The sequence below is a fragment of the Salmo trutta genome, chromosome 14 (genome assembly GCF_901001165.1).
Source record: "Salmo trutta chromosome 14, fSalTru1.1, whole genome shotgun sequence".
NCBI lineage: Eukaryota > Metazoa > Chordata > Actinopteri > Salmoniformes > Salmonidae > Salmo > Salmo trutta.
In genome coordinates, this window is record NC_042970.1 from 35,058,192 (window position 1) to 35,084,246 (window position 26,055).

Consider the following 26,055-nt stretch of genomic DNA (forward strand, 5'->3'; position numbering starts at 1 on the left):
ATTGATTTTTGAAGAATATGACTTATAAATACCTCATGAGCTTAGTTCAACTGTCGTACCCCATCAGAACCCAAAATATCAGCTTGTTTTACTCCAATGTTTGTAAACAATGTAAATGTAAACAAACACTGTATAGGCTCAAAACATGGTTAAAACTATACATTTGATGGATGGATGGTCAGTCCTTGAAACCATAGCTCTGTCTATGAATTTAAGAGAGGTTACATTTCTCCAGGCCCATAGATGCAGTAAAGAGGTCAATGGAATGCAGATGGTGGGGGATAGAAGAAGGATGCTGGATTGGCGCAAATCCAACAAATCTGATCTAGCAAAGTGGATATTCGTCAAATCCGTCATGATTTATGTATTGTAACAGGCCCACAATGTGCTTACTAAAGTGCCATTTGGATATATTTGGCTGTTTTCGCCTCATAACATTTAGAAATTGTCCCTTTCCAGGTTTAGAAGAAGCTACTGCTAAATGCTAACTCCCATTAGTATAAGCTGGTAGCATAGCTAGCATACATAAATCAGTGGTGGTAGTCAAAGTCCTTTTTAACTGTAATGCAGTTGATTCGAGACAATGACATAAACAAGTATTGGGGTTGACAGCCATACAAGCATTATACTCAGATTTTTACCTAAACATAGGTGTGAAATACACATATAAACGATAGCTTAAATGTAGGCTAATTTTGATTGAGGCAATGAGGGGATTTGGGATCTTTTCCCCACGCGTTTCAGTGGCATTTCTATTGTTTTGGTCAAGCTTGATTGACCTATTTACCGCATGTATCCCTCAGCTTTTTACCAAAACAGAGTTGGGGTGGCAGCTTTGATATTGTTTCAACTGCAGATTGGCCCTTTAAGGCCTTCTGCACACAGTCACACATAAATCCCTTCACACACATAAAGCCCATAGTAGTGTCAGGGACACTACTACTGTACATATAAACTTTGGCATACTCCTGTACCCTTCTTAGATTGTCAGAAAAATAAGTTCTTAGACACTGTAAGGTCGGTCTCTCCTTTGTGTGAGTGGTCCTGGGTTAGGGTCCTGGGAGGTGGTGGTTGTTTCCACAACGGTCCTCCTCAGGCTGGCTGTTGGGGGTTGACGTTCATGTGAGGGGGGTGACCCAGGAGCCCAATCCTCTGCTTCTGTTTCCTCTGCTCCGTCATCTGCCAAGGGGGTTGGGGGTAGGAGGTGGGACAAGGGTTATGAACTTTGGGAACCCACCCCACCCATCACAGCCAACCCCAACTCCACAAACCTTTCTCCACAACCACTCAAAAGCCTGGAGCAGTGAGATTCGAACATGCCTTCTAGTCAATTCAAAATGGCCCCTATCCAGAGGCACTTGTAAATATAGAAGGATTGGATCAGTTTAATAAGCAATAGTAACCTATCCAGTCATCTCAGATCTACATGAATGCCAAGCCAATTAGCTGTTGGGAGACAGATCTGTGTGTCTCTGTGCAGATGAGACTCACCTGCTCCTTGAGTTCCGTGAGCTGTCCAGACAGGTTACACACCAGCCTCATGGCCGATTCCAGCTTCTCCTGCAGGTTCCTGATCTCGTTCTGCTCGCCCTCCGCATCACTGCTCACCAGCGACATTGCACGCATCCGCGGGAACCAGTCCAGGTTGTGCTCCTGTAAATAAGAAGTTGCTCTTAGTTTCACAACTGAATGCATTCAAATGACATGGGTCTTCCATGTTTAACCCAACGTCTCTGAATCATAGAAATGCGTTGAAGGCATTGAAACATAAGAGAAAGGCTGAGGGTTAGCAACAGAATCCTCCATGGAACTGTATTTGTGTTCTACACTTTGATTTGAATAGGACACCAAACTGAACCGTACGGTATGACGACCAAAAATAACAATGTACACCGAACAGTAAAACCTATGACTCTCTAAGAGCGGACTACTGGCATCTCAGGTCTATCATAAAGGAATACAATAATTAACCCCATTCCCTTTCAAGTGTTTTCATTGTCACAGCTTAATCTGTTTTGGGGTTTGACAACAGTTCATGTTAAGTCTTGTCCCTCTGCATTTCTGTTTGTCTCATCCTGTGAGATCAATGTGTGTGAGATGGTGGCAGGTAGCCTAGCGGTTAACAGTGTTAGGCTAGTAACCGAAAGGTTGCTGGTTTGAATCCCTGAGCCGACTAGGTGAAACATCTGCCAATGTGCCCGTGAGCAAGGCACTTAACCCTAAATAGCTCCTGTAAGTCGCTCTGGATAAGAGCGTCTGCTAAGTGACTAAAATGTAAACGTGTGTCTGTCATCCAGTGTGTTTGTGTCATTCAGTCACTCAGTGTCATTCAGTGTGTACGTGCCATCTCTGTCAGCTGAGGGCAGAAGGGCAAATAGCTACGTTGAGGCGTGTGTGTATGTGTGACGTTCTTTTCTCTGACTCAGTACACACTATATACACACACAACTACGTACACACAAGGTCAGCAGAGGAGGCATTTAGGTGCTGAAAGGAGAATCAGGAGGATAAATATACAGGTGGCCAAGGTCAGCAGCTAGTCAAGGGATTTACCTGAACAAACAACTCTATATATCACAACTTTAATACAGTATACCCTAACCATGCAAACTTCAGTCTACCCCCAGAACAGGATGCATGTTGTAGTGTACCCTATGCACTCATGTCAAATCAAATCAAATTTATGTCACATACACATGGTTAGCAGGTGTTAATGCAAATGTAGCGAAATGCTTGTGCTTCTAGTTCCGACCATGCAGTAATCTCTAACAAGTAATATAACCTAACAATTTCACAACAACTACCTTATACACACAAGTGTAAAGGAATGAATACGAATATGTACATAAAAATATATAAATGAGTGATGGTCGAACGGCATAGGCAAGATGCAGTAGAGGGTACAGTGTATATACATATGAGATGAGTAATGTAGGGTATGAAAACATAAAGCGGCATTGTTTAAAGTGGCTAGTGATACATTACATCAAGATGGCAAGATGCAGTAGATGGTATAGAGTACAGTATATACATATGAGATGAGTAATGTAGGGTATGAAAACATTATATAAAGTGGCATTGTTTAAAGTGGCTAGTGATACATTTAATTACATCAAGATGGCAAGATGCAGTAGATGGTATAGCATACAGTATATACATATGAGATGAGTATATATATATATATATATATATATATAAGTGGCTAGTGATAAATTGATTACATAAATTTTTCCATTATTAAAGTGGCTGTTGTTGAGTCAGTATGTTGGCAGCAGCCACTCAATGTTAGTGATGGCTGTTTAACAGTCTGATGGCCTTGAGATAGAAGCTGTTTTTCAGTCTCTCGGTCCCTGCTTTGATGCACCTGTACTGACCTCGCCTTCTGGATGATAGCGGGGTGAACAGGCAGTGGCTCGGGTGGTTGTTGTCCTTGATGATCTTTTTGGCCTTCCTGTGACATCGGGTGGTGTAGGTGTCCTGGAGGGCAGGTAGTTTGCACCCGGTGATGCGTTGTGCAGACCTCACTACCCTCTGGAGAGCCTTCGGGTTATGGGCGAAGCAGCTGCCGTACCAGGCGGTGATACAGCCCGACAGGATGCTCTCGATTGTGCATCTGTAAAAGTTTGTGAGTGTTTTTGGTGACAAGCCAAATTTCTTCAGCCTCCTGAGGTTGAAGAGGCGCTGCTGCGCCTTCTTCACCACGCTGTCTGTGTGGGTGGACGATTTCAGTTTGTCTGAGATGTGTACGCCGAGGAACTTAAAACTCTCCACCCTCTCCACCACTGTCCCGTCAATGTAGATAGGGGGCTGCTCCCTCTGCTGTTTCCTGAAGTCCAAGATTATCTCCTTTGTTTCGTTGACATTGAGTGTGAGGTTATTTTCCTGACACCACACTCCGAGGGCCCTCACCTCCTCCCTGTAGGCCGTCTCGTCGTTGTTGGTAATTAAGCCTACCACTGTAGTGTCGTCTGCAGACTTGATGATTGAGTTGGAGGCGTGCATGGCCACGCAGTCGTGGGTGAGCAGGGAGTACAGGAGAGGGCTGAGAACGCACCCTTGTGGGGACCCAGTGTTGAGGATCAGCAGGGTGGAGATGTTGTTACCTACCCTCACCACCTGGGGGCTGCCCGTCAGGAAGTCCAAGGCCCAGTTGCACAGGGCAGGGTTGAGACCCAGGGTCACGAGTTTAATGACGAGTTTGGAGGGTACTATGGTGTTAAATGCTGAGCTGTAATCGATAAACAGCATTCTTACATAGGTATTCCTCTTGTCCAGATGGGTTAGGGCAGAGTGCAGTGTGATGGCGATTGCGTCGTCTGTGGACCTATTGGGTCGGTAAGCAAATTGGAGTGGGTCTAGGGTGACAGGTAGGGTGGAGATGATTATGGTCCTTGACTAGTCTCTCAAAGCACTTCATGATGACGGAAGTGAGTGCTACAGGGCGGTAGTCATTTAGCTCAGTTACCTTAGCTTTCTTGGGAACAGGAACAATGGGGGCCCTCTTGAAGCATGTGGGGACAGCAGACTGGGATAAGGATTGATTGAATATGTCTGTAAACACACCAGCCAGCTGGTCTGCGCATGCTCTGAGGACGGGAATGCCGTCTGGGCCTGCAGCCTTGCGAGGGTTAACACGTTTAAATGTTTTACTCACGTTGGCTACAGTGAAGGAGAGCCCGCAGGTTTTGGTAGCGGGCCGTGTCAGTGGCACTGTATTGTCCTCAAAGCGAGCAAAAAAGTTGTTTAGTCTGTCTGGGAGCAAGGCATCGTGATCTGCGACGGGGCTGGTTTTTCTTTTGTAGTCAGTGATTGACTGTAGACCCTGCCTCATACCTCTCGTGTCTGAGCCGTTGAAATGCGACTCCACTTTGTCTCTGTACTGACGCTTAGCTTGCTTGATTGCCTTGCGGAGGGAATAGCTACACTGTTTGTATTCGGTCATGTGTCCGGTCACCTTGCCCTGATTAAAAACAGTGGTTCGCGCGTTCAGTTTTGAGCGAATGCTGCCATCAATCCACGGTTTCTGGTTTGGGAATGGTTTAATAGACGCTGTGGGTACGACATCGCCGATGCACTTGTTAATAAACTCGCACACCGAATCAGCGTATTCGTTAATGTTGTTGTTCGCCGCAATGCGGAACATATCCCAGTCCACGTGATCGAAGCAATCTTGAAGCGTGGAATCCGATTGGTCGGACCAGCGTTGAACAGACCTGAGGGCGGGAGCTTCCTGGTTTAGTTTCTGTCTATAGGCTGGGAGCAAGAAACTGGAGTCGTGGTCAGCTTTTCCGAAGGGAGGGCGGGGGAGGGCCTTATATGCGTCGCGGAAGTTAGAATAACAGTGGTCTAGGGTTTGCCAGCCCTGGTAGCACAATCGATATGCTGATAGAATTTGGGGAGCTTTGTTTTCAGATTAGCCTTGTTAAAATCCCCGGCTACAATAAATACAGGATATGTGGTTTCCAGTTTACATAGAGTCCAATGAAGTTCTTTTAGGGCCGTCGATGTGTCTGCTTGGGGGGGAATTTACACGACTGTGATTATGATCGAAGAGAATTCTCTTGGTAGATAACGCGGTCGGCATTTGATTGTGAGTCAGGTGAACAAAAGGACTTGAGTTCCTGTATGTTGTTATGATCACACCACGTCTCGTTAATCATAAGGCATACACCCCCACCCTCCTCCTTACCAGAGAGATGCTTGTTTCTGTCGGCCGATGCGTGAAGAAACCAGGTGGCTGTACCGACTCAGATATCGTGTCTCGAGTGAGCCATGTTTCCGTGAAACAAAGAACGTTACAGTCTCGGATGTCTCTCTGGAATGCTACCCTTGCTCGGATTTCATCTACCTTGTTGTCAAGAGACTGGACATTGGCGAGTAGTATGCTCGGGAGCGGTGCGCGATGTGCCCGTCTACGGAGCCTGACCAGAAGACCGCTCCGTCTGCCTCTTCTTCTACGTCGTCGTTGTTTTGGGTCGCCGGCTGGGATCCGATCTATTGTCCTGGGTGGTTGGCCAAACAGAGGATCCGCTTCGCGAAAGCCGTATTCCTGGTCGTAATGTTGGTGAGTTGACGTTGCTCTTATATCCAATAGTTCCTCCCGACTGTATGTAATAAAACCTAAGATTACCTGGGGTAACAATGTAAGAAATAACACACAAAAAAAACAAAAATACTGCATAGTTTCCTAGGAACGCGAAGCGAGGCGGCCATCTCTGTCGGCGCCAGAAGTTTAAGTGGGGCTGCCTGGTTATATGCTGTATCAAATGACCTGTTAGACATTGTGGTTTGAGTCCAGAGCCAGCAATGGCCTGGTGTGTGTTTGTTTATGAGTGCGTGCATGTCTGTCACCTTGATCATCTCTGCGACGTAGCTCTCGGGGCCAGTGTACTCTGTGGAGTCCTTCACCTTGACCAGCACTATGAAGAACAGGTAGTGCCACATGTTGTGTTCCTCCTTGATGTGCTCCTCAAATGTCACCGTCTTGTTGTCAAACTTGTCTCTCTCCAGACCTGTGAGGAAACAAAACATGCGCACACACACAAACACACTTAGGAATGCTGTCAATTAGGTCAATATGACAGAGGACCTGGTGAATATTAGGAGTGAATACTAGGATAAACTAGGGGTTTGTTGTAACTTTAATGGGTTACAGAGTTAATGTTTACAGTTAATTCATTGAGCTGTATCTACAGATATTTTCTTTAGTTATTTACATATGTAATTGTATTAGAATTTGTGTGTTGGAGATTGAGAGAACTACATACATATTTTGTTGTATTGGTTAGTATTGGATTACGCTTTTGACTGCAAGTTCCAGAATTCCTTGCGACGGGAAGTAGAAATAGAACGCGCCAGTTACGTACAATTGACAAGTGATTATCCTGACTTTCGCTAGCAACTTTCTTTTATTGTTTTGTAGAAAGATGTTAAATGTAACGTGAACAAGTAGTATTACTAAAATAAGTTTTCATTTCAAACCCGACATCAAGTTATTACTTTGAAGATAGTTATTCTATATTTTGGTGCCGAAACCCGGGAAAAGTATGAGCTGCGACGAAGATTGTAGGGATGAAGCAGTTGAAATGGCTGAGGAGGAACGTCGGCATGAAGCAGAAAGAATGAGACGAAAGCGGGGTACCATTCGAGGTGCCACAACACGGATTTTTGAATCAGATTGACGTGGAAATAACCCAGTCAAATTCAGATACCAATCACTTGAGTACGTTGTTGGAATTGCTGTCAGCTAAGGAGGACAGCTTGTTTGAACTTGATCATGGAATTGAACAGTTAATGCCATTGGATGGATTGGAGGCAGAGATTGCATGCACAGAGGATTACAAAGAGCGCGTTATCATGCTCAAGAGCCGTGCACAATGAGTGATAAAGAAAAAACAGGACCTCAATCCACTACCAGCACGGGCGAGTGACGCTAACTCAAACAGATCATAGACATGACAATCAGTAAGGCTACCAAAGTTGATTATTGAGAAATTCTATGTCAGTATGTGGCAGCAGTTTTGGAGCCAGTATGAGACCGCGATTTACAACAATGATTCACTGTGTAATAGAGAGAAGTTTAACTATCTGAAAACATATCTCACTGGACCAGCTGCAAAGGCAGTAGCAGGACTGATGTTAACAGACAGTAACTATGATGATGCAATCACTCTGCTCAAGAGCAGATTTGGAAGGAAAGATCTTGTGATTAGTACTCACATGTCAAAGCTGCTGAATCTCACTCGTGTGAAGAAATCCCCTTGACCTAAATGCATTGAGGCAGCTATATGATGAATGTGAAATTCAGATTAGGAGCTTGGAATCACTGGGTGTAGTGTCAGAAACCTATGGAAGCCTACTATGCCCAATCTTACTGCAGATGATTCCAGAGTACATAGCTCTTGACTATAGTCGTCAGAGGGGAGCAGATGATGATTGGAAAGTGTTCGAGATCGTCAGTTTCCTACAGAAGGAGGTTCAGAGCAGGGAGAGAGCACTACAAATGACAAGATCATGCAACCAACAGAAAGAGAGCAAACCATGGAACAAGTCATGCTCCTCCAATGAAATTAAAACAAAAAGACCCAACATGCCATCTGTTGCGGCACTGCACACAGCCAGACAGAAGGAACAAAAACGGTCTATTCTGTGACAGTGCAGACCACAAATCAGAAAACTGCCCTGACCACAATATTGCTACACGCAAAGAGAAACTGAAGAAAATGGGAAGATGCTTTGTATGTTTAGGACAGAAACGCATAGCAAAATTCTGTAAAGTCAAAGATGTGGAAGCAGACATCACATTGCTGTGTGTACCGGTAAGAGGAGTGAGGTGCAACCCCCTACTGTTCTGCAGATGCTGTTGTTTCCTCAGTTATTCCCCATTCAGTGAAGATGAAACCAGATGGAGAGAACACTGTGTTGCTACAAACGGCAAAGGCATGGGTAGAAGGCCCATCGGGGAGGAAGATAACTCGTTGCTTACTAGATGGAGGCAGTCAGAGAAGCTTCATACTTGAAAACCTTGTGAAGGGCTTGAAGCTACCAGTAATCAGACAAGAGGCACTCACTCTTCACACGTTTGGCTCCTCTGCTCCAGCAACGTCTCAATGCAACACAGTGAAAGTCATCTTGGAGAATGTCTGGGACAAACAGCAGAGAATAGAGATAGAGGCAATTGAAACCCCACAAGTGTGCACAGCTGTGATGGAGGTTCCTGGTGAACAGATTCAACATGAGCTCAATAGAAAAGGGACTACAGCTCGCAGACTTTCCAGGAGATGACAATGATCCTGAACTCTCTGTCCTGATAGGAACAGACTACTACTGGCAAATAGTATCAGTCAGAGTGGAGCGACTGACGGAGACGCTGGTTGCTTTAGAGAGCACCTTTGGATGGTCGGTGCAGGGACCAGTGTCCACGTCAAGTGTCGTCGAGGCAACATGCATGTTCATTTCACTTGATGAAGACACACTAGTCTCCAAACAACTGCATGCATTCTGGGAGGTTGAGTCTCTGGGTATTATACGCGAGAAATCACAGAACCCAGAGGAAAACGAGGCTCTACTGAGGTTCGAGGAAACAACCACCTTCAAAAGATGGAAGATACTATGTGGAGTTGCCATGGACACGAGAAATGCCAGAATTCCAAGACAACTATAGAATCGCCAAGAAACGGTTTGAAGGTCTGAAGACTGAAGAAGGGTGTAATGTTGTACAGCAGATACAATGAAGTAGTAGAGAACTACTTACAACAGGATATGGCAGAGGACGTGCCCAAGGACAATGCATCAAGCGCAGACAACTTAAAATACTACTTACCTCACCATGCAGTACTCCGAGAAGATAAGGTGACGACAAAACTGAGAGCGGTGTTTGATGCCTCGTCCCATGAAGATGGCTGTCCATCCCTCAATGACTGTCTACTCACAGGACCGAACCTGAATCCGGATCTGCTCAGAGTTCTGATAAGGTTCAGACTACATGAGATCGCATTCATGGCAGACATCAAGAAGGCTTTCCTGCAGATATCCCTAGCAGAGAGAGACAGAGACACCGTGCGATTCCTATGGCTCACAGGCCCACCAAGGGGAGAAAATGAAGAGGAGCTGCGCATGCTGAGGATGAAAAGAGTGGTATTTGGAGCTTCCCCAAGTGCATTCTTGCTGGCAGCTACAATCAGGAAGCACCTGAAACAATATGAAACAGAACAACCAGAAGTTGTAGAGATATTGAAAGAGTCACTATGTAGATGACTTCATTGCAAGTTCACGCAATGTTGAAGAGGCTTACCTTGTGACAACAACTGCAAAGCGAATGCTGTCGATTGCAGGCATGGACCTCTGCAAGTGGATGACCAACTCTCCTGAACTGAAAACAAAATGGGAGGAGAGTACGACAACTGACCACCCGTTGACGCTAGAAACACAAGCTGAACCTCGGCAAGACGGAGCTGCTTTTCCTCCCGGGGAAGGACTGCCCGTTCCATGATCTCACCATCACGGTTGACAACTCCATTGTGTCCTCCTCCCAGAGTGCTAAGAACCTTGGCGTGACCCTGGACAACACCCTGTCGTTCTCCACTAACATCAAGGCGGTGACCCGATCCTGTAGATTCATGCTCTACAACATTCGCAGAGTACGACCCTGCCTCACACAGGAAGCAGCGCAGGTCCTAATCCAGGCACTTGTCATCTCCCATCTGGATTACTGCAACTCGCTGTTGGCTGGGCTCCCTGCCTGTGCCATTAAACCCCTACAACTCCTCCAGAACGCCGCAGCCCGTCTGGTGTTCAACCTTCCCAAGTTCTCTCACGTCAACCAGCTCCTCCGCTATCTCCACTGGCTTCCAGTTGAAGCTCGCATCCGCTACAAGACCATGGTGCTTGCCTACGGAGCCGTGAGGGGAACGGCACCTCCGTACCTTCAGGCTCTGATCAGTCCCTACACCCAAACGAGGGCACTGCACTCATCCACCGCTGGCCTGCTGGCCCCCCTACCTCTGAGGAAGCACAGTTCCCGCTCAGCCCAGTCAAAACTGTTCGCTGCTCTGGCACCCCTATGGTGGAACAAGCTCCCTCACGATGCCAGGACAGCGGAGTCAATCACCACCTTCCGGAGACACCTGAAACCCCACCTCTTTAAGGAATACCTAGGATAGGATAAAGTAATCCTTCTAACCCCCCCCCCCAAAGATTTAGATGCACTATTGTAAAGTGGCTGTTCCACTGGATATCATAAGGTGAATGCACCAATTTGTAAGTCGCTCTGGATAAGAGCGTCTGCTAAATGACTTAAATGTAAAATGTAAATGTAGTGCTGAAGGTTTTAGGTTTAGTATGGAGACCGGGAACAGATGACTTTGTGTTTGACCTCAGGCCGCTACTAAGCATTCTAAAGCAAAAGGAAAACACAAAGAGAAGTGTTCTGCAGTCGTCTGCACGTATCTTCGACCCTCTTGGTTTCCTGACCCCCTTCACCATCAGGATCAAGTGCATGTTCCAGGAAATGTGGGAGAGGGGACTCAGCTGGGACGAAGAATTACCACCTGATCTGACACGAGAATGGCAACAGTGGTGTTCAGAACTACCCCAGTTACACCAGCTCGCCATACCAAGGTGGTACAGAACAGACATGCGGCCACAGAACAGCCACACCCTGAAACTACACGTGTTCTGTGATACAAGTGAAAGGGCTTACGGTGCAGTAACTTACTTGCAAGGTGAATCACAAGACAGGGAAACAACGACAAGTCTAGTCGCATCCAAGTCCATGGTAGCCCCACTCAAGAAAATGACGCTGCCACGCCTGGAGCTCATAGGAGCTGGGATTGGAGTGAGACTAGAAAACAACCTGATGACCACACTGAAAATGGAAGAAAAACAGATCAAAATGTGGACAGACTCGATGATCTTGCTGCATTGGATTTGCAGCTCAGCTCAGAAATGGAAACAGTTTGTCGCGAACAGAGTGACCGAGATCCAGTCCTTTACCAATCCAGAGTCATGGTCACGTATTGAAGGGAAAACTAATCCAGCCAACCGCCCTACAAGAGGACAAACTGTTCGAAACTTGACACAGAGCCAGCTATGGTGGAATGGACCCAGAATTCTGACATCACCCAATCAGTCCAAGGAGACTGATGATAACAAGGTTCCAGAAGAGGTAAATACCGAACTCAAGTTCGGTATTTACCAGGTTACTGTACAACTCGCAGCAAACAGCATAGACAGCACTGAACCTGTGTTGGAGCTTGAAAGGTACAGCAAACTGAAAAGAGTGTTCAGAGTCACCACCTAGATAAAGAGATTCATAGCCAATGCTCGTACAAACAAAGATGCAAGGTGAACTGACTGCTGACGAACTGTTCGATGCAGAAAAGTACTAGATCAAGGTAACACAACAGAGTTTCGGACAGGAGATCAAACTACTGAAGGCAGGAAAAAGCCTAAACAATGACTGTAAAATCAGAGAACTGAAACCATTCTTGGACGAACACGAACTACTCAGTGTAGGAGGAAGACTGCAACAGTCCAACTTCACATTCAGAGAGCAGCACCCGTGGGTTCTGCCCAACAAGTACAGATACTCAGAAATGCTGATACAGTACCACCATGAGAAGGTGATGCATTCTGGAGCAAGAGACACTCTAGTACAAATCAGAGAGCGATACTGGATCTTGCATGCTAGGCAGCTAGTCAAGAGCACAGTGGCAAGATGTATAGTGTGAAGAGATTCAAGGCAAGGGCCGGACAGCAGGTCACTGCGCCTTTACCAAAAGACAGAATAACTGAATCCCCACCATTCAAAGTCACAGGTGTAGATTTTGCAGGACCGCTCTATGTGAAAGAAAATAGTCCTGCGAAAAAGTCATACATTGCACTGTTCACTTGTGCTGTAACCAGAGCAGTGCATTTGGAACTGGTCTCAGATCAGTCAACAGAGACATTCCTGTTAGCTCTAAAAAGATTAATCTCAAGGAGAGGATTATGCAAGGTAATATACGCAGGCAAAAATGTTCAAGAGAGCTGATCAGGACTTGAAAGAGCTGTGGAAGGCAATCGAAGAGCCCCAACTCTTGGCGTTCTTTTCAGAAAGCGGCATCACCTGGAGGTTCAACGCCGAGCGATGGTGGGGCGGATTCTGGGAAAGACTAATCAGGTCAGTGAAAACATGCCTAAGAAAGGTTCTTGGGAGAGCTTCACTCAACTTTGAAGAGATGTGCACAGTCCTGACAGAAGTTGAAGCTATCCTAAATTCTAGGCCTCTGACCTTCGTGCACAATGAAGTGGATGAACCACAACCCCTGACCCCAGCACACTTCCTGGTGGGTAAAAGACTAACCTCTTTGCCGCCCAAGCCATTTCCAGCTGACACTCAGCACCCAACGCTAAACAAGGAGGAAATGACACCCAGATGGAAGTACAGGCAGAGACTTGTGACCAGCTTCTGGAACAGTTGGCGAAGAGACTACTTGCTGGATCTAAAGTCAGCACACCGCTGTGACACACCACAGCCCACCCCACTGAAAGCGGGTGACGTTGTACTCAATGGAGAAGATAACACACCCAGACAAACCTGGAAACTAGGAAAGATTGAGGAACTGTTTCCAGGCAGAGATGCCCTAGTTAGGTCATGTTCAGTTCGTACTGCTTCAGGGACTTTGTTGAGGAGACCTATTCAGTTGATATACTGCTTAAAGATTTAGATGAACACTTGTTCATCGGGGGGAGGATGTTGTAACTTTAATGGGTTACAGAGTTAATGTTTACAGTTAATTCATTGAGCTGTATCTACAGATATTTTCTTTCTTTTGACTGCAAGTTCCAGAATGCCTTGCGACAGGAAGTAGAAAGAGAATGCGCCAGTTATGTACAAATGACAAGTGATTATCCTGACTTTCGCTAGCAACTTTCTTTATTGCTTCGTAGAATCTAAAGTTGCTAAATGTAACGTGAACGAGTAGTATTACTAAAAGAAGCTTTCATTTCAAACCCGACGTGCCGAGTTATTACTTTGAAGATAGTTATTCTATAGGGTTCGGGTTGCGATAAAGATCGTAAATCAATTCATCGAGGGTAAGCCATTGTCGACCTTCCAAGAAAAGGAAAATGTGACTTCCTGAAAGCAGAGGAGCACTTTCAATCCTGTGATATAGTGTTGTGTTTAACAAGCATCTGGCAGAAGCATTTTGACCTTTCCTGTGAACAAAGAACCCTCTCTCAGTCTGATGACTAAACAACATTAGTCTTCCTGGACAGACTGGCCATATTCCCAGAATCTCCAAAATATGAAAATTATCATGTGAATTTAGGGAATGCGTGGGAAAGTGTTGTCATTTTAGATTTGATCTAACTAGGCCAAAATCCTCCGACACCTATTTAGGTCCTGCTACTACAGTAGGTGTATTGTCATTGAAGTAATGAATAGGGATTCTATTCATGGACATACTGTATACTGGAAGAGGAACAAAAGGCAAGTCTGACTGTTACTTCAGCGGCTGAGAGGAGGACCAGGTCAATGGCTTGAGGAACCACCTCGCGCACTGTGATGGGATACCATCTTTCTAATCTCTCTCCCGTCTCTTCTTTGTCTCCGTTCCCCCCAGGAAACCATGGTGATGGTGAACCTCTCTGGTAGGCCTCATCTAACGCGTGTGAGTCATAGACCAGCTCCACATACATACAGCTCAGAAACAGACCAGGGCCTGTGCCTGGAAAACTGATCCAAGATCATACTGTGTGAGAACTGGCCCTGGACTAATTATATCTGCTGCCCACTTGGCCCCACTACTTGACTGCCTGAGAAAGAATACATGCATGATGGGCAGGCAGGAATCCTCCATGACTCAGTCTTCTAGAGAAAGAGGGAGTAGAGAGGTGATGCATGCAGTAAACTAACATTCATACAGGAAGGTCAAGCTAAGGACGTGTCTGCAGAACTTGTGCTTACTCATGAGGGTGTGTGTGTGTGTGTGTGTGTGTGTGTGTGTGTGTGTGTGTGTGTGTGTGTGTGTGTGTGTATGTATGTATGTGTATATATGTGTGTCTGCACTACCTACACACTCCGGTCATGCTCAACCACCGTGACACCATGTAGTTTATTTAGAAATAGAAAAAAAGCAGCCATTTAAGATTATCTTGTAAAGTAGAACTCAATTCTGCACGAATCTGTCACTTTTCTACTAACAAACTGAAAACAAACTATTCAGACTAAATGTCTACCCCAGTAAAATGACTAGTAGTTCTGTTCTTCACAGGCTAGAGACAGTGCAGCTATGTCTCACCACAGATGAAGCAGGTGGTCTTCAAGACCTCTTCCTTCTTCTGTTTCTCACTCCTCAGGTCTGCAAAGGTATCGATGATGACTCCGAAGATGAGGTTGAGGACAATGATGATGACCATGAAGAAGAAGAGCAGGTCGTAAATCACCCTGGCCGCAAAGAGAGGCTCCTAGAAAGAGAGAGGGGGGATTGGAGGGAGAGGTTATAACTTATAATACATGTTAGGAAGCATTATAAACACCAGGTCACGACATATACTGTACAAGGGCTGTGGCGGTCACGAAATTTCATCAGCCGGTGATTGTCAAGCAAATAACTAGTCGGTCTCACGGTAATTGACCGTTAATTAACAAAACACATTTAGCATCTCCTGACTTCCACACATAGCCTACAAGCCACTGATGCAGACCTTTGGAACATCTACATATTTAAAAGTCTAATAAATCCATGTAATACAGCCTACACCTGCACAATAAATCCATTATTTATTTTAGACAGGTCTAAAGAAACATGATATGAAGAAAAAGTAGTCTATTTCAGAAGAACAGAATAGCATACTCTGAGTTTTCCTTATGTTAGGTCCTGATCTGGCTATGCCACATGGCTGTGGGCTACACTAGTTCATTTAGCAGACAAGATTTGCTTAGAATTCTGTGGCATTATTTTATAGTATGAAGAACACAATTGAACAAAGCTGAATAAAATCTGGAGGAGATTTTCTCCAAACGATTTGAGGGAGTGCGCACATATGGCTATTCTGTGTTGAGCGTTAACAAATAAATAGGTGTTCCTATATTCCTAATTTAGAGTTATTAATGTAACTTTAGTTGTTCTACATACGTTGGGCTATATGTTTAGATTTTTAATACATTGTAAGGCTGCGTGATGTGACTAATGATGATTTGAAAAATGTTTTTTTGTGCAGGCTGTAGACACTTCATCAGTCTCTCATTTACAATTTGAGAAGCACTTGATAATGCCTCAAAAACCAGCAGCATCCCCTTTGTGTAGCCGTAATGCAGCTTAAAAAAATCCATGCCGTTTGCGGCCTGTAGTCGATGTGCCCTTCTCGCTGAGTACTGTGCTCTCCGAATCACCTCTCACTCACATGGCTCTCCATCACGTAATTGGGTCTTTCTCAAAGGCTACAAGTGAAGACAGACACATCGGGGATGCAAATTGAAGATATTGGGAGAACTGTCCACATTTACTTTGATGAGTAGGCCTAACGAACAGCAAAAGCACTAGCCTATGTCAATCTACTATCCCCATAGTACAAACGTTGACCTATTCTATTCTGTGTGAGAAATAAATATTCCAAACATAGTCTGGGACAGTTGTGGGATGCGATAGATCCCAAATTAATACAACCACTAGCATCAACAAAAACTTTTTTACTCAATGTGGCTGACGCAACAGATCAGAACATTTAGCTCAAAATGTTCATAAACTATTAGGCTATTTCTTCACATTATAAGCGTAGCAATGCGCACATGGTAGTAGGCTATAAGCGCGAATGTTCCATTGGCGGAAAATACCATGATCAAAAGGGACCGCAAATGCAATTATGCATGTAACGCTTTAATTATAAAAAGGTGCATTTTTATGGTGAAAATGATCTTCCCCAAACTTGAAACTCACGCGCTACTTATGTATGCTAGTTAGGCTCTACACCCCTTGTAAAGCGGATTGATGTGCTTAATTGAAGTTATTTGGCCAAACCTTATCAAAACTTATAGGCGTTTGGGCTAGGCTACATGATTTGTGCGACTATGATTAGAAAAAGTCGCAAAAAAAGGCATTGTTTCTTATGCTGGCAAGTGATAATATATCATTCACAATTAATAGGCGAATATTGTCACCTATCAGACTATTCTTGATGTAATCTTGTCTTTACATACACTAAATATACAACATTTGTTTTGATTTAGAATGGACCATTATCATGCACCTATATTGAAACAGGGGCAGCGGAAAAAAATACGTCATCTATGCACATAAATAGCAAATGGAGGACGCTTTTCATGTGGTTCATTTTCATCCCAGCCAGGTAGGCTATACTCCTGTTGTAAAGAGAAGCAATGTGCTTAATATTAGGAAAATTGAGAAATAAATATAGTAGGCCTAGCCAATAGAAAGCTGATTGGACCCTCCTCTTTTTAGTAGAGGCCATCACTCTGTTTTCTCACGCAATTGCATAGCCTATAGAAATGTTGCGCAACATGAGCTCATGGGCTCTCATGAAGTGTTTGATTAGATTTGCATTGATGTCCGAGTGATTAGAGGGACAATAGAGTACTGAGTACCAGGCAGTTAGCAAGTTTGGTAGGCTACAAATGAGCAGCAGCAGCATCAGAGCTTGGAGAAGCCTAATTACCGTGACTAAATGGGTATGTGTAATTTGACTGCCTTCATTACTGGTGACCGCCACTGTGGCGATAATACGGTCACCGCAACAGCCCTAACTGTACCACGCTATAACAATTATTTTTGTTAGTTGGAGTAGAAAGTGACACAGTGCGGGTGTACAGACTAAACCAGGGATGAGCAACAGGTTTTTGGTCCAGCCCACTAACAGCTCAACCTATAAAAATGTATTTAACTGCTTGAATACAATAAAATAATCAAGGTCAATTTAAATCAATGTAAACCAGTATTAGATGATTTAGCTGTGTAAGTGCTGGACTGGACGTACTGTGACCCTTCAGGATGGCATTGCCCACATGTGGATTAACCACATATAAGATTTAACACAATATAACACAAAGAAATGACACATATAACCCATAGCACAATAAGGTCAGAGTAAAGCCAAAATGTTAGACAGTGAAAGTGGGGCCCAACCCTGGCATGTATCATACTGGGCTGACATATGATGAAGTGACCTAGTTCAGAAAGAGTGACCCCATAAGCCTTGTTCACAGTGCAGGACTTAATGGTCAAATCTGTTTGATTTTTCAAATCCATTTTGGAATACTGACTGTCCAAACAGCAAGAGACAAGTGACCAAACCGGATGTGTGCGTGTTCAGACAGCATTCATTTTCTGACATGGCTACGCTAGTTGTCATAGTAATGACTGGTGTGTACACAGTGGTGTAGGCTGATTGGTGGTGGTGCTCAGGCTTCCTATCACTCAGAAGTTATGTAGCAAGCTAAGGTGACAATGCCTGCCATGGATGTATCCCAGTTGCTTTGAATGTTCAAAATCCTAGTGTAAGAACACTTTTAAAGTCTCAAAGGATAAGGTGATCCAACTTTCAAATCAAATCCTTTTTGGCTAGCCAAGGCAGTCAACTAAGTTAGCTAATTAGGTAGCTGTTCAGCTTTCTAGAACATTCACTAATTTGTTTGTAAACAATTAACAAGCTAATTAGCTACCACATGTTCTTGTCAAACTGTCAACAGAGTAACTAGCTAGCAACAACATAATGCCAAACAACAATCTAAAAACCACTTGAGGGCAGATACATCAGATGTGACTGTTCAGACACAAGTCACATCGCCAAGAATCAGATTTGTATCTGACGTCAAACCACCTACGAAGGTGGTTTGATATGTGGCTTGAAATATTCGATTCCATGTGCTTTTTGGCTATTCAGACTGCAAAAAAGTAAAAATTGAGTAGGATATGCAAATAAATGGGATTTTAGTCACTTCAAACTGCCAATGTCAACACGGCTATAGTGATGGCCCGGGTTGTGTTCATTTGAGTACACAACTGAACACGTTTAAAAACATTTTGCAATGGAAAGTGGAAATCTGTTATTAGACAGGTCCAGGTAGTCCCTCTTCGTTTCAGTCCGTTTCTTCCATTTGGTGCCTATAATGAACATGGCCCAGGCTTTTACATAAAGGCAGAATGGGAGCATTGGTTATGAACAGGGGTATAGCCTAATCTGCCATGTATCATGTGTGTTGATGTGAAACATAAGAACACAAGTGCAAGCGGCCAGATGCCACACTGTTACGACAACAAGAAACAGTTACGCAAACAGGCTATAATGTCAGTAACCTAACAAAGGCTCTTCTCTCTTCCAGCACCTCTTTTGAACCGTAACGAGCATTTTATAGCTCCAGAGGCAAATATTAAAATGTTCTGTACCATAAAACCTCTGAAATCTATAGCTTTTCTAAAGTTTTCCAGAGTTTCTGGATGAAGCTTTTTTTTTAAAGAAACAAAAACAAACTGACATTCATTTCAAATGTAGGCTACAGGTCAAATGACCTTCTTGGGAGGCACCCAGTGTGTGTGTACCGGTTTATGACAGGAGCAGACATTTCTCCACGATGTTCTATGTCATCAGCCCTGGTCTGACAGAGTTCAGAGAAAAGCTATTTCCAGACCTTACTGATTCCCACACAGGGAAGAAGGCCAAGCAGATGGAGGGGGTTCTGAGGAAATTATTGCAAAACCTCAATGTGGGGGTGGGGGTAGGCCCATGACCTCCGCAAATGACTGCCGATGGCTCCCCCAGAGTCTACCTCCATCCTACCGTATCGAACTGCCCCGTTTCACCCCTCAGAATGCCTCTTCCCCCAGAGCTAAACAACCGTATCAAGTTCTGCACGTGTTACATAACGCATAAATCAGTCTACCGGTAGCCTATGTTGAATGTATTTTAAGACATGATCTTGGTTTTATATGGTCTGTAACTTCCCATCAATTGATGTAACCTATGTTGTAGCTAGATACTGACAAAGAAGTTTGTACAACATGTCGATCATGTCGTTTATAGTTACAGCACACAATCAGTTTGTACAACATGCTTTTACTCTAGTAACACATGTGCAGAAAGTACAGTTGTTTAGCTACAGGAAGAGGCGTCCAGAGAATCCGGTTACGCAGCCACTCCAGTCTATATACCAGCAGCACTTTAATGGTTCTTATCTAACTGGCTTCAGAAAACACATTGTGTTGGTAATGACGATAATGACATGACTCACCAGCTTCAATACAGAACATACAGCATTTTGCTATAAACATCAGCTTAACCCTACAGAAGATACTGAGCTCTATAGTCTAACTGGGTCTGGACATTCACAAAGCATCTCAAAGTAGGAGTGCTGGTCTATGATCAGGTCCTCCCTCTTATTTAGCTATCCTACTCTTCAATCCCAGAAAACACACCCACTGGGTGGCCTACCAATTTGATCAGGTTTACTGTGTACCTTTAATTTGATTGGCGCAACATTAGAATGTAGCCTATGGAGAATGCGTTCAGAATGGAGATCAGTGAAAGATAGCCATCAAAACATAAGCATATTCGTCTCTGTTTCATAAGCCATGCTTAGATTAAAAAGCATTCTGATATTTCACAATATGTACACTTAGGGAAGTTTAAGAACCCTAAGCTACTTTATGAAAAAAAAAAATCAGGTTGAGAGCTTTACACATGAAAATTGTAACATCGAGTTCTTCAACCAATTCTAATGTTGAAAGACTGGTGTACATAGAATTATAATAGGGAGGACAGTACAATAGTATAGCCCTACTGCCTGCACTGACTAAGGAATTGTGTGATGACAATGGCCAAGTATTGCAGCATGTGTCATGTTCAAACAGTTACTGCGGAAATACGTGTCATGTTGCTATGTTTTTCAGTTTGCTGCCATATGATTGGTTTCACGTTCATCTCGAGTGTACATAAGGAAAAATAATCTGAAACATTTCTGTTTATTTACAATCCCCTTCTCCAAACGAATTACCCATTTACCTAGCTCTTATCAATCATTAACTTATCAATTTATAAATTACAGTGCATGAAGAATGGTGTTATTTGTATGGGGAAAAATGAAGTAGATGTTTTTCCACTTGGAACCGACAGGTTTGCTAGACCTTATTCATGGTTTCCTCGTGCAAAAACGTGATGTATTTATGAAGAAATTAAATCAAGGTCAGAATACGCATATCTGTAGACACACCTACATTTCTGTGATCTCCACCCCAAATGCATAGATTGCTGGCACATGCATTTCCCCATGCTTAAATTCAAGGTCAGAATGCGCACAGAGGAAAGTGTGTGAAAAGGGAATTAAGTTCCATTTACATGCACGTACAGCACCAGTCAAAAGTTTGGGCCACCTACTCATTCAAGGGTTTTTCTTTATTTTGACTATTTTCTACATTGTAGAATAATAGTGAAGACATCAAAACTATGAAATAGCACATATGGAATCATGTAGTAACCAAAAAAAGTGTTAAATCAAAATAGATTTTAGATTCTACAAAGTAGTCAGCCTTTGCCTTGATGACAGCTTTGCACACTCTTGGTATTCTCTCAACCAGCTTCATGAGTTAGTCACAATTAACAGGTGTGCCTTCTTAAAATAATTTCTTTCCTTCTTAATAAAAATAAAGAAAAACCTTTGAATGAGTAGGTGTGTCCAAACTTTTGACTGGTACTGTATATCTCGGTTCTGAATCCCCCCCCCCCCCCCCCCCCCCCGTGTCTGGTGTCTGGTCTGTGTGTTTACCTCTTTGGAGGGCTTTCTCAGGACGTCTCCAACCCCCCCTCCACTCCTCAGGCCGTGGCTCAGCACAGTGACGATACACATGAGCAGTGAGTCACACGTACGCTCCTTGCCATCCTCCATGTCCTCCACAAAGTCTGAGGGAGAGAGACAGGGAAGAGGGTTAATACACACACATAATAAGCACCTTGATTATGATCGCGTGCCAATAATCTGATAAAGGCCTTTTAGAAATTATTTTGGTTGACTAGAACTTTTGCACAGTCAGGCAGAACATATCTAATTGCCCTTTCACCTTACACTGTATAAGTCATAGGTTATTATTATTGTATATAGTTTTACTGTATTGTACTGTACCTTCCACTTGGAGCTCTGTGGTGCAGTTGTTCTCTCCAGTCTCAGACTGACACATCCCAGCAGACACCAGCTCATTGGCCACACTGGCTCCGTTCTCTATAGAAGACATCAGGTTAGGTAGCAACATGTGTTAATGGCAACTAGATGAACAACACCTCCAGATAACACTATTATATTGTTTTCCTTGTCCCTGTACGGTCATGGCTTTCCAGGGTGTGAGGGATGTTTGGTTGTTGTGCAACTCCTATCAACAGACCATAAAAGTCTAGCCTGGTCCCAGATCTGTTTTCGCTGTTTTGCCAACTCCTTTGGAGTTGAGGAGTTGGCAAGACGGCCCAAACAGATCTAGGACCAGGCTAATAAACATCCCTGGTCTCCTCTATAGAATTGGAAGGAATGGAACGGGCATCACCATTCAGATTAATTATGCCATAATGGGTGGACTGGCTGCCATATTGTGTGTCCCCATGGCAGTAAAGCAAAAAGTAATTATTTTTCTATGGTCTGGTCCTTGTCCTCACCCAGGGTGGTGTTGGGGATGCGATCCACCTCCAGGATGAAGTCATCCTTGAAGAAGATGTACCCCACGATGGAGAACAGGTAGACCAGGATGAGAGCCAGCACTGCTGTCAGTACGATGGAGCGACCGTTACGGGTCACACTCTTTATCACGTTCAGTAGAGTCTCCTCCCTGTACACCAGGTCAAAGAGCTGCACGAGAAACACAATACAGAGTTAACACAGAGTTATAGTTAGACCTAATACAGAAACAGCATGGAAGCATTTAGGAATTATTATTTGTTCAATATCTGTTTGGAATTATACTTTTTTGTGACCTCGATAAATGGATTCAGATAAATATATTCTGGTTTAGAAAGATAAAGTGTGTGTGTGTGTGTGTGTGTGTGTGTGTGTGTAAGAGGGATTGATACATTTGTCCAAAAACAGAATCATTTGGATAAATAATTTCCTCTTTTTACACATCTTCTTTCATAGCTGTTCTTTTTTCCTGAGCAGATTCCTAGCCATTTTCTCTATGATAGGACTTACATAACTTTTCAGCAGTATATCCTGTCATTCACATGGACATTTTCTGCATCCTGAGTGGCGCAGCCGTCTAAGGCACTGCATTGCAGTGCTAGAGGCATCACTACAGACCCGAGTTCGATCCCGGGCTTTATCACAACCGGCCATGATCTGGAGTCCCATAGGGCGGCGCACAATTGGCCCAGCGTCGTCCGGGTTAGGGGAGGGTTTGGCCGGGGTAGACCGTCATTGTAAATACGAATTTGTTCTTAACTGTCTTGCCTAGTTAAATAAAAGTTAAATAAAAAAATTAAAAGCCCCTGGGCCTCAGAGTTAGTTACTGAATGGAAAACATCCAGACTGGCACATGCAGTACGGCTGACACATAAAACACCAGCAAGCATCACTCAACTCCCCAACAACATAACCTAAGCCAGGTCCTGTTCATTAAAAGCCACTGTCCTTAAATACCCTGTGTGTGTTTGCGCCTGCTTGCACACATTGTACGAGTCCTGAGACTGTACCAGAACATACGCTAATGCCCCTGGACAGCTTCCTATTAAGTGTAACTGTGTGCTCACCATCAGCCATATATATTAATATACAGAATATATATGTACATTTATAGATGTGCTCACCAGTAGGCTGTAGAAGAAGACATGGACAAAGACCCCCAGGCTACAGATGATGAGGTACATAAGGTGGTAGAGGAACTCAACGTCCAGAATCATGGCCTTGTAGCCCCGTGTGAACGTCCCTCTGTTCCCCACAAAACTCATCAGGAAGATGGTCTTATTACACACCTGCAGGGACAGGATAGATTCATATTTATTATCATTATTTTATCGAACCTTTATTTAAATCAGGAAATCCCACATTGAGGTCAGAAGACCTCTTTCACAAGTGAGACCTCACCATTAATGGAATGGGAGGTAACACTTTACTTAAAGTATCCAGCCATAATGCTTTAGAACTTGTTGTAAGCATGTATAAGCCTTCATTATGTCTTATAAAACAAGGCTTAGAATATTGTAGGTCTCTCTCTACATAAATTGTCAATATTCTCCTTGCATGATGATCCACGATGTCCATAAGACACAACGTGATACTATAGGACAGGCATTTCATGGATTAGCATTGGATTGTTCTTAGTAGAGTAAGTTTTAGTAATACTGGGGTTCAGTAGATGAGTGTGGGGTAGCTGTCTCCCAACTACAGGGAGCGAGGGAGACAGACAGAGGGAGGAGAGGAAGGCAGAAGAGCCCATTTGAGGACACAAGGGGAGCAGGACGTGTGAAAGGGGCAGTTCCAGGGAATTTTTGGTGGCTGCATTTCTCTGCTGACCGACCAAACACTCAAGCCATGCCAGGCCAGTGAGCGATCCACGCCAGGGAGTGACACCACAGGCAGACTGAGCACTGGAGAGAGGTCTGCATGGAGGGGGCACGTGGACAAGGTATGTGGGTAGTGGGCAGAAGGGTGGGTATGGGCTGTTGAGTGAGGTGTGAAGGGAGTAAGTGTTGCTGGGGGTATGGAGGAGAGGGGGGTGGCTACTGAAGACTAGCAAGGGCATTCCCATTGGAGCACACGGAAAAAAAGATGAAGTGTGTGACTTATGATACAATAAGTCAGTCACACGTTTCCCCATGCAGACATACGTTGAATGCTCCCAGCAGGAACAGGGTGGGCTGCAGGCCCACGGAGAAGATGAGGCGGAGGATGGTGGCGATGATGAGGGTTCGGACCCCCAGGGGCTGGGGCATGGCCACCACGATGGCCAACAATGCCAACATGCCCACCCACAGCAGGGCAGACAGGTGGGGCTCCAGGGTACCTGCCGAGGACACAAAGAAACATAAGCAAACACACACATGCCAGTGAATGTATTCATGGATGCGAAGGCCAGGCATCCCAAAAAAAGAAAAAAAAAAGAAAGAAAATTGGAAATAATGTATCTTTTGTCTGTGTTTTCATAATTTTCCTTCAATTCACAAGAGGCTGAATGTATCTCACTGGAGAAAGCACACAACATTGCCCCTCTGTCTCTGTATGTGTAGGCCATCTGTCTGATGCTGTCTGGTCAAAAAGAGTATGACATTATTGCTGCCTGTAGCATTGAATGAAAGGGAAGCCAGCGAGCATTTGGCATCCCTTGATAAAAAAAAAAGAGTATAAAATATAGCGGCAATCAACATTGAGCTAAACTGAGTGAGCGCAACCGAATGGTCCTGGCACACCCCCCAAAAAAGTGAAAAGAGAAACATTTGGCTTCACTCCTATCACATCGCGTCGAGAGAGAACTACGTCATTGACAGAAACAACTTGAATTGTTGCATCTCATTTTGTTGTTGTCCTCCGGTAGCTAGCTAGCTAAAATTGTCCCATTCCTAAATTAACCATGGATGGAGATAGGGATTTGGACTTTTACTTAATTCTCCATACTGGTCATTGATTATAACGGCGATTCTGATCCAACCATAAATTCATACATTGTGCCCCTGGACTGAGAGGATGGAAGTTCAATATGTAACTAGATGTAGAAGGCTAATGTTAACTAGCTAGTGTTGCCCATGAAAGGAAGTTAGCCTAGCGAGAAAGCATAGCCAGGTAGCCTAGGACAACAAAAAATAAAAAGCGTATACTGTATAACATAGACCGTTTCGTCAACATTAAAGAGAGGAGGATGGCATCGGAGTTTCTCTACAAGTTGGGTGAGTCAACATGCTTTTTCTACTTGCACGCACACACACACGCACACAATACAGAACCATGGACAGCCACATATTTAGCTTACTTTGATTGGACTACATTTTTTTGGTATCTTTTAGTTGTCACTGTATAAGACTTAACATAGGTGATATATGATGTTGAAATGTTGAAGTTGAAATGGTGCTGGAATAGATGCAGGAGCTTCTGTTTTCTTTGCAACTTTCAGTAACTCTCCGTGGTTCTAAATCTATTTAGTGGGTTACATGCAATATGCTTTGAGGACTTCACAAATTGTCAAATAGAAAAATAAATAGCTTTTTAGCTAGAACAGAGTGAGAGATCTACTTGGCGGGGCCTAATGGGAGGGATATGTAACCTGAAAAATAGCTGTTATTAGCAGAGAGTTTTGGAACTCTTTGTTATTGGTCTATTAACGTAGCAACTGTTGCTATATTTAGCGAGTTTTCAGACCCCTCCAGCAACTTTTATTGGTAAAAGATTCTAGTGATAATTTCAGCTACTTTTCAGGCTGCTTTTGGGGAGTTTGGACACCGAGAGATTCTATGGTTTTGATAGCATTTAGCAACTTTTCCCACTTAATTCTTCCGCAAACGAGAATAGGAGACGCTGTTTGTGCAACATGAGTCACAGCAACGGCGCACACACAGGCAGAGAAGCACAAGGGGAGGGGGTTTGATGCGTGAGAG

The 26,055-nt window shown here is 44.0% G+C and overlaps 1 protein-coding gene across 4 annotated transcripts in view; it reads right to left on the reverse strand.

Annotated features, from left to right (window-relative positions):
- Positions 1–417: 417 nt before the first annotated feature.
- LOC115207911 (inositol 1,4,5-trisphosphate receptor type 1) overlaps positions 418–26,055 on the reverse strand; it is a 167,292-nt gene continuing 141,654 nt past the window's right edge. For all 4 annotated transcript variants that reach the window (XM_029775475.1, XM_029775474.1, XM_029775476.1 and 1 more), the window contains 9 exons: positions 24,298–24,473; positions 23,278–23,442; positions 22,135–22,324; positions 21,614–21,709; positions 21,260–21,393; positions 14,787–14,952; positions 6,352–6,512; positions 1,492–1,653; positions 418–1,179 (listed from right to left, as the gene is read on the reverse strand). In XM_029775475.1, coding sequence (XP_029631335.1) covers positions 1,093–1,179; positions 1,492–1,653; positions 6,352–6,512; positions 14,787–14,952; positions 21,260–21,393; positions 21,614–21,709; positions 22,135–22,324; positions 23,278–23,442; positions 24,298–24,473 — 1,337 coding nt within the window. In that variant the 3' untranslated portion in view covers positions 418–1,092. The remainder of the gene's footprint in view (positions 1,180–1,491; positions 1,654–6,351; positions 6,513–14,786; positions 14,953–21,259; positions 21,394–21,613; positions 21,710–22,134; positions 22,325–23,277; positions 23,443–24,297; positions 24,474–26,055) is intronic.